A 9,810-nucleotide genomic window follows, 5' to 3' on the forward strand; every position below is an offset into this window, starting at 1 on the left:
CCACTCTCAAGCATTCTTAAACAAATGTTTCCCTCAAACCCCCAAATATAAACATTGAATATGGTTTGTGTTTTTCCCTTGTGGGACTTTTCATATTCCCACATTTTCCCACTTCCCACTCATTTTCTTTTGTATTCTCACTAGGATTTCCAAGAATCCCCCACTGGTCCGAAGATGAGAAGAAAAAGAAAGAAATAAAAGAATTGAATTTCTGGGCAAAACAAACAATTGAATAGGTGTCAATGTCTTGCGACTTGAATTAACACTTGAGACATTCAAGCTAGAATCTCTTTCCTACCAAGTGACTTTCGTATTGAACTTAATAGGGGGTTAGAAACTCATTACTCAAAGCACACAATTGAACATGTATGATATTCTGAATCTCTGCCAATAAAAGTGACGCATTATACTGGCCATACGTCCATAACCTGGATGCTCATAGGTGCTCTAGAGAATAACCCATGCAATTCTCATAGGAAGCGGCCTCACTTCCACACCTAAGTAGGTGAATCCCATCAAGTGTGAGCTACATCACACCACCAAAAATATGGATATGGGTTCATTAAGAGCTGTATGCTCAACCTCGTTCAATAATAGCAAGCACATCAGAAACATCTAAGGGATGGACAAAAAATAAAAGTTGTGCTTCTGAATTATTACATAATGTTCCCCTTTGAACTTATAGTGAGTAGGAGTTCATTACCTTACAATTCATCCAATGGGCCTCAAGCCCATCCCCTCCGACGTTTCCAAAACTAGTTTCTTACATAGGCCTTTCGTTAACGGATCCGCGATGTTCTTTTCGGACTTGACATAGTCCAGTGATATCACTCCACTTGACAACAATTCTTTGACAGCCTTGTGCCTCAAACGAATGTGTCTTTTCTTCCCATTGTAGGCTTGGTTGTTTGCCACGGCAATAGCAGATTGCGAATCACATGGAAGTGCAACTGAGGGAGCTGGCTTCCCCCACAGTGGAATATCTGCAAGCACGTTCCTCAACCATTCTGCCTCATGACCTGCCAATTCAAGAGCAATAAACTCAGATTCCATAGTAGACATAGCAGTACAAGATTGCTTACAGGATTTCCAAGAAATAGCTCCACCCCATAGGGTGAAGACATAACCACTAGTGGAGTTGACTTCATCATTTCCGGATACCCAGTTGGCGTCACAATAACCCTCCAATGCTCCTGGAAACTTGGAGTAGTGCAATCCCCAATCCATGGTACCCCTTAGGTACCTAAGAAATTGCCTTAAAGCACCCCAATGCTCATTGCTTGGGTTATGAGTGTACCTGCTTAATCTACTTACAGAATAGGCAATGTCAAGTCTAGTATAGTTCATGAGAAATATAACACTACCAATAATTTTAGCATACTCAGATTGACAAACAGGATCACCTTGTTTTTCTTTAAATGAATGCTTATATCATAAGGGGTCTTGATTGGATCGACATCAAATGAATCAAACTTTTTAAGAAGCTTTTCAACATAGTGAGCTTGGCTGAGACGGATGCCATTTGGAGTTCTAATAATTTTCACTCCCAAAATCACATCTGCCTTATCCATATCTTTTATTTCAAATTTTGAACTCAAAAATTCTTTTGTTTCATTCACTCGATCCAGATCAGTACCAAAAATTAGCATGTCATCCACATAAAGACAAATAATCACACAACCAAAAGAATCATGTTTATAATAAACGCAAGAATCACCTTCATTTACATGATAGCCATTACTAGTCATTGTCTTGTCAAACTTGTCATGCCATTGCTTAGGTGCTTGCTTAAGCCCATACAATGACTTGACTAGTTTACAAACTTTGTTTTCTTGACCTGGAATAACAAAACCTTCAGGTTGAACCATATAAATCTCTTCATCTAAATCACCATTCAAAAATGCAGTTTTCACATCCATTTGATGCACAACAAGATCATGAATGCATGCAAGAGCAATTAAGGTTCTAATGGTTGCAATTTTAGTTACAGGAGAGTATGTATCAAAATAATCAATGCCATGTTTTTGAGTAAAACTCCTTACCACAATCATGGCCTTATACTTGTCAATGGATCCACATGATTTCAATTTTTTCCTAAAAATCCACTTACAGGTGATGGGTTTGCAACCTCTAGGCAGATCAACCAATTCCCAAGTATTATTACTTAGGATTGACTGAAGCTCGCTATCAATGGCCTCTTTCCAGAAAACTGCATCAACTGAACTCATTGCCTCTTCATAGGTTCTAGGATCGTCTTCTAGAATAAATACATACACAAAATCATCAGTAATCAAGAAAGGTTCAGTTAGGAAAGCAGTAACAAAATCATCACCAAAGGTTGTTTCCTTTCTTGCCCTTTTGCTTCTCCTTGGCTCTAAATCAGACTCATTATTAGTAGTGGAAGAAGGAGCAATGGGTAAAGCATTAGAAGTGCTAGAAGATGGTACGTCATTGATGCAAGAGATTTTCAAAGGAAAGGTGTTTTCAAAAAACTCAGCATCTCTTGCTTCAATAATGTTACCACTTGCATAGGAGTTGTTAGCACCCTTAACTAGAAAACGATAAGAAGAACTTTGATAAGCATAACCAATAAAGATAGAATCAACCGTTTTGGGACCAATCTTGTCCCTTTTAAAACTAGGTAAGGCAACCTTTACTAAGCACCCCCACACTTTCAAGTATTTCAGGCTTGGTGCTCGACCTTTCCATAGCTCATATGGGGTCTTGTCCAGTTTCTTGTGAGGCACCCTGTTCAAAACATGACAAGCAGAAAGAATAGCTTCCCCCCACATATTATCAGGAAGTCCAGAACTAATAAGCATTGAATTCATCATATTTTTTAAAGTTCTATTTTTCTTTTCAGCAATCCCGTTTTGTTCGGGTGTGTAAGGAGTTGTTGTTTCGTGAACTATACCATTCTGTTCACAAAACGCCTTAAGAGTGTTAGCGTCATACTCACCCCCCCTATCACTCCTAAGTCTCTTGATTTTCCTGTCTAGCTGGTTTTCAACTTCAGCCTTGTACTTGAGGAACATCTCCTCGGCCTTATCCTTAGACCTGAGAAGATAAACCATGGTGAATCTAGAGCAGTCATCAACAAAAGTAATGTAATACCTTTTACCACCCCTGCTTTCATAGTTTTTAAAATCCCCCAAGTCACTATGAACAAGTTATAGTACTTCTGTCTGTCTATCTATTGATTTAAAGGGTTTCTTTGCAAATTTTGCTTCAACACATACTTCACATTTTGCAAAATCAGTTTTAGAAAAGCTTGGAATAATGTTCATTTGTTTAAGTTTTTTAATTGAAGCAATATTAACATGACCCAATCTAGCATGCCATAAATCAATAGACTCAGCAATATAAGCAGAAGAAGTACTAGCTTTCTTATTCATAATTTCAATGGAAACATCAAGAGTAAACAACCCCCCATTACAAAAGCCCTTTCCCACAAATTCCCCATTATGAGTAATAACTAGTCTATCAGAATCAAAGGACAATTTCAAACCAACTTTCATAAGTAAACTACCAGAAATTAAGTTCCTACGCATTTCTGGAACATGCAAAACGTTAGTTAAAGTGAGGGTTTTTCCAAAAGTGAGAGTGAGAACGATCTTCCCTTTGCCTTGATCAGTTGCAGAAGCAGGGTTACCCATGAATACATTTTCACCATCAGTCTTCTCGTAGGAAGTGAACATTTCTTTGTTGGTGCAGATGTGCCTAGTTGCTCCTATATCAAATATCCATTCAGCAACATCACCTGCCAGACTAGCTTCTGAAACAACAGCAATAAAATTGTTAGGATCAGCAATCGCTTCAACAAGGTGAGCTTGATTCTGATCTGGCTTCTTCTTGACCCTGCAATCCCTGGACTTGTGACCAGCCTTCCCACATTCAAAACAGTTACCCTTAAACTTATACTTCTGGATTTTCCCTTGAGGCTTGAACTGACTGCCCTTCCCCTTAAACTTATCAGAATAGAAATTGCCCTTAGGTTCAACCAGATTAGCTTTGGCAGAACCAGAAAATACAGATTGGCCCTTATCCTTAATGCGGTTCTCCTCCTCAATTTTTAGGTGACCTACGAGTTCCTCTAGGGTAATGTCTTTCTTCTTATGCATTAACTGGTTTCTAAAATCTTTCCATGAAGGTGGCAGTTTTTCAATTAAAACAATAGAAAGAGTGATATCACAAATGTTCAAACCCTCAGCAGCCATAGCAATGCAAATATTCTCATATGCATGAATCTGATCAATAATAGGTTTGTGATCGTCAACTTGAAAGCCTAACCATTTACTAACACAATAACGCTTAGTACCAGCATCATCAGTTCCATAATTTTTTTCTAAACCATCCCAAATATCCCTAGCATGATTATATCCCATATAAATATCAAGCAAAGAATTCGACATATGATGCAACAACATTCCCTTACAGGTTCTATCATCCTTAGCAAACTTAACCTCAAAATCATGCAATTCATCATCATCATCAGGTTTTACAACATCAGAAATAACATACGCAACATCAATTTGCTCCAAATAAAATCTCATCCTAACAGCCCAGCGTTTATAATTTTTCCCATCAACAGGTTCCAATTTCGACATATCAGGAATAAGAAATTTCGACATGCTCATAGCCATAACAGAATAATTGTCTTTTAGATTGTTAGCTAAATAATGAATTGGAACGACTTAGCTGGATAATGCGTATGTGCCAACTGAACTGATTGTCGCGTCGTGGCCGAACCACTGCTCTAAAAGACAATTCCGCGCTACCTCCGATGCAGTAGAACTCTTGCGGTTGCCCTCCAGGGTTTACACGACACCGAGAATTATGTGCACATCACAATCCCCGATTGGAGACCAGAATATTTGCCCAGAAAGATAGGAATTTGAGAGAGCGATCGATTGTAATGTGTTGTGTGTTTTTTGTGGAAAAAGACGATGAATTTATAGAGAGGTTTTTGGGAAACTGTAACAGCCAAAAACGGCTAGTGGAGAAGTTGCGGGGGTAATGGGGAAACTGCAACAGTCATAAAACGGCTAGTGGGGAGTAATGATGTGATTAATGGAGCAGTTTCCAAAGTTAGTGGGTTGATTAAGTCTTCTGACTTAATCAAACCGCCCTTGACCAAAAAGAATAACCCGGCCCACAAAACCCACCCCACGCTCGCGAACCGCATTCGCCAAGTACCAAGGCCCATGGCCCATGGCCCACGGCCCTCGCCTGAGCCCGGCCCGGCGCGCGCGCGTGTGTGTGTGCTGTGACCACCCATGCCACTCTCAAGCATTCTTAAACAAATGTTTCCCTCAAACCCCCAAATATAAACATTGAATATGGTTTGTGTTTTTCCCAAGTGGGACTTTTCATATTCCCACATTTTCCCACTTCCCACTCATTTTCTTTTGTATTCTCACTAGGATTTCCAACAGACCGGACCAAGAAACACCCCTTTCCCCTGTTTTTCTTTCGCCCAATCGATCCCCTTTTCCCCTCCTTCCCTCGCCTGTATCACCGTCGCTCAACCACCACCATCAGCGTTTCAGTTCCGGCGCTGCGCCGCCCAGCCAGCCGCCTTCCACCCTCATCCCTTTCCTCCTCCTCGTGCCTTCCTCTGTTTCCCTTCCCCCGTTCGTTTCCCGTTTCCCAGTAAAACCCACAGTTAAGTTTCAATTGAGAAACTTTGATTTCTAATTTTCCAAACCCATCTAAGTTTGGGCCATTTAAATTGGGCATTTGGGTAAGTTAAACCTGAATTATAATTTTTAGATTTTCAATATTAGCAATATTTTTATTTTAATGAATTTTTAAAATACAATTATTTACTAATAAAATTGTTAATTATTTTCCAGGTTTTCAATTTTATGAGAATAAGATTCTAGTTTTATTTATCAAAATGGAATTTAAATATTATTTCCATGAAAATCGATTTATAAAAAAATATATATGTATTTCGATTGAAAATTCGATTAATAATAATATTTTCGTTAAATTCCGAAATTATATTTTATTATAATTCGTTATTTATAAATTCATTACTTATAAAATTTATTGTTTATAAAATATTGATTTTAAATTATTTATCGTTTTAAGTACTAATTCATTGAATTAATTTTTTTGAAAGAAATTGGACTCGGAGCTCAGGACGAACGAACCCAGGAAAATCCTTATCAAAATCGTGGAAGTCAGGTAACGGCTATTGCTAGTACCCGCAATTCCCTTCTAAATGTGTTTATGAAATCATGACAATATGATTGAATTTATGATTTGAATGCTTTAACATGTTTTATTGAATTGCGGGAAATGAATTATGTTTTGATTGAATAATTTATTATAATATGATTTGATGGAATTATTCCTTATATTATGATTGATTGAATGTTCTTATATAATAATGTTTATAAGAAACCATGACAAGAATGATGATTTATTTTGATCACATGATCTAAAGGAATTATGTTACTTCAATTGAAGTAAAAAAAAAGCTAAAATGTAAAATTAAACGAAACATGATAAAAGAAAGTGAAAGACCTAGTCCGTTTGGCAGTATATGTTCACAGGTTACGATTCTCGGTCATTCATGTACCCATGGGGCATCCGCCCATTGAGCCAAGGCTCTCATGTTTTCGGGCCAAGGCCCCATGTTTTATGGACAGCGGTCCATCGTGGAAGACGTTCCACCATGTCATACTTGCCACGACTAGCATGTGCACCCAAAAACTATGAATGAATTAAATAAAGGACTTTATAAAATGTTTTACTATATTCTATTCTCCCTGTGTTATTAAATAAAATGAATTGAAATAAATTTACGTTACTAGGATAGTCGTTACTGAGTCTTCGGCTCACCGTTGTGTTTTCTGTTTTAGGTACTGCGGGGAACGATGGAAACGATTAGCGGCGAGGAATTTCACCATTTTAATATTCACTTAGTTTATGCTTTAAGTTGTAATAGTTTAATTAAAGACTTTTAGTAAGTTATGTACTTTTATTTTGGGAATATAAAGGATTATTATATTAATTTGGGAGTTTTAATAGTTTATGATTGATGGTTGCCTTGTAATTCCCAAGAGGGAGTTACGGCAGGTAATGTCCCGACCGAATTAGGTTAATTTCGCTGCTAATTAAGCTTTAATAATTGAATTAGAGGTCGGGGCGTTACACTTCTTTTTTCTTTTCCTTGGCCTACCTATCGAGAGGAGGATGGGTGTATGGTCTGATTTGAACCGGACTAGGTGTTGAACTGAAGCCTCCAAGAAGTGTTGCGTACAAACCGGTCAAGTCTTTCACGAACAATAGTTTTAGCCGTTAGCCCCCTTTCCCATGTGTACCACTGTCCTTCGAAGCCCAGGTCCCTCAAACTACAATCATCCATCATCTCTCTAAACCCAGGGATGGCTCTCCGCTCCACCTTCTTTTTTGTCATGGCTTAGAATTTCATTGAAGTCACCACCTATCACCAAAGGGCCATGAAAATTTTCGCAGAGTTTTCGTACAAGTTCCCACGTTCTGTATTTGTTTTCCGTTTCGGGCCAGCCGTAAATGCCAATGAAACGCCAAGACTTGTCACTAGACATAATAACGTCACCACAAATATGATTTTGGGAAAAAGAAACGAGATTGAAAGTGATGTTTTCCCCCTTCCAATAAACACATAAACCTCCAGACAATCCAATACTACTAACACCAAAAGCACAAGAATAACCCAATCTGTGTTTAGCTTTTTCAGCAGCTTTTCTATGAATTTTCGTTTCAGACAAAAACACAAGATCGGGGGCAAGGGTTGCACACCAGTTGTGGAGTGCATTAACTGATCGAGGGTTGCCAAACCCTCGACAGTTCCAACACAAGGGATTCATTGGCCACGGCGGGACTGGTCCACGCCAGCCGCCGCCTCAAGGTTCACAGAAGGAGATCCCAAGGGAGCATGTTTAGAGCGCTTCCCTACCAAATCGCCAGCATTATCTACCTCCATATCCACTAGCTCAATCGCACGTTTCTAGGATGAAGTCCCAGTGCATGGCACTGCTGAAAGTCCTCCTTCACGTTCAATTCTACTCCATTTTTTCCTCGCAGGTGGACCTTTTTCCGTGCCATCAGTGTCCCCCCTTGGAGCTCCACTTTTATCTTTCGAAACCTCAACTTCCTGCAAGTTACTCTCCAGGGCCTCCCTTGGTGCAGAATTCTTTCCCACCTGCAATGCTCCTTTGGGAGTTGGTGATAAGCTGTTAGTGGCCATCTTACTTGCCTTACTCGCACTCAAGCTCTTAGCACTGGCTTCCTCAGGCCGGGGAAACGATGCAACGGGGGAAGATGGCCCCTTTGATGATGGTGGGGGGGCAAATAAAAGTTTTCGAGCAACACTTGGTGGTCCAAGCCGCACAGCCAAAGGATCGTTATAGCTTTGTGGGCGCGCTTGCTTCTTCACCGAAAATTATCAACCCATTTCTTCTCCTTCTCTTTGTCTGTTATGGACATCTTAGGGTGCCTGTGAGGTGAGGCCACCAACCATGGTCCATATTGGTACACTACATCATTCTCACTCTCTGTCGCCTTCACCTGAGATTGACAGTCCCGGTCTGTGTGACCAAGCTTTCCATAGAAGTAGCATAAGTCACCCAATCTTTCGTATTTTATGTCCAGCCAAATCTCGGTTTCAGGCCCCGTTGCAAGTTTAACTCCTCGACGCAAAGGTTTTTCAATGTCGCACAAAACTTTGATCCTCATGAATTCATCCCACCCGAAAGAATCAGTATTGTCAAAATCCAGGAACCCCCCTAGGCTTTCTCCAATATCATAGGCAAAGGAAGAATTCCTTTTCCTGAGAGGAACGTCCAGTAAACGAATCCAGAAAGGGGTATGTGAGAATTTCACATCCGACGGCTGCTACCTCCCATCCGTCTCCTTAAGGCACAAAATCTGATTATCGAAAGACCATGGACACCCTTCGAGCACTCGGTCCTTGTCCGCCTCACAGAAGAACTGGAAAACAAACAAATTCATCTCAATCATACGAATCACAACATGCTCCTGTAGACGCCAAATTTGAGTTAGGGTTCTCTTCATTGCTTCAAAATTGAACGGCCTTCTAGTGAGCATCTTACCGACGAGGATTAGGGAAATTTGGTCCCTCGATCCCGCGTCTTCCACGTCCTCAAAATCCCGCCCAAAAACCACATCTTCCTCCACCGTTAACTTCAACTTCTCCCAATCCTTCAACAACTCGTCTGCCATGGCCGTCGGAGTGTTAAGGATGATGGAGACCTACTGGGAAACTGGTTAAATAGAAGGAAAACTGACTCGAAAAAACTGCCCTAGTGCAGGAACTCTATCGCACCTTAAAACTCATTGTGGGTTTCATTCACTTGATACACAAATTCTTATTTACATGGGTTGTACGATAAATATTGTACACCAAAGTTAAAGTTAACGTAAAATGCTTAAAAGTTACCCTTACATATGTAAAAGTTATCTATTTTTTAGTGATAAAATTTTCATTTTAATAAAAAGGATTTCTTCAAAATTACTAATAATAATCATTTAACCTTTTAAAATGTTTATCTATCAATTTTTTTTAATAATATAAAAATTAGAGAAAACTTGGTAAAAGTTAGAGAAAACTGGGTAAAAGTTATGTTGGTGCACCTTGTGCATGCAAGACCTTTTGCACTTGATAAAACTTAGTGTCAAATAGCCAATCCAATCAAAAGTTTAATATGATGATTGAAACCCCAAACTTAGGTTTACACTCTATCACGTGCCCTCACATGAAAGCCCTTTGTGCTTAAAGTGTGGATGCAAGCATGC

At 39.4% G+C, this 9,810-nt stretch overlaps 1 protein-coding gene across 1 annotated transcript; it reads right to left on the bottom strand.

The window, feature by feature from the left end:
* Positions 1-8,427: 8,427 nt before the first annotated feature.
* Positions 8,428-9,237, bottom strand: LOC110797848 (uncharacterized). Its single transcript, XM_022002975.1, has 2 exons — positions 8,894-9,237; positions 8,428-8,824 (listed from the first exon to the last, which is right to left on the bottom strand). The coding sequence occupies exons 1-2, from the start codon at positions 9,235-9,237 to the stop codon at positions 8,428-8,430; spliced, it is 741 nt and encodes a 246-aa protein (XP_021858667.1).
* Between the last annotated feature and the right edge of the window lie 573 nt (positions 9,238-9,810).

Source organism: Spinacia oleracea, chromosome 3 (assembly GCF_020520425.1).
Source record: "Spinacia oleracea cultivar Varoflay chromosome 3, BTI_SOV_V1, whole genome shotgun sequence".
NCBI classification, from domain to species: domain Eukaryota; kingdom Viridiplantae; phylum Streptophyta; class Magnoliopsida; order Caryophyllales; family Amaranthaceae; genus Spinacia; species Spinacia oleracea.

Coding starts and splice junctions, on each gene's coding strand:
- LOC110797848 (XM_022002975.1), bottom strand. CDS start 9,237: ATGGCAGACGAGTTGTTGAAGGATTGGGAGAAGTTGAAGTTAACGGTG. Junction 8,825..8,893: donor CTTAAGGAGACGGATGGGAG/GTAGCAGCCGTC, acceptor CGTTCCTCTCAG/GAAAAGGAATTCTTCCTTTG.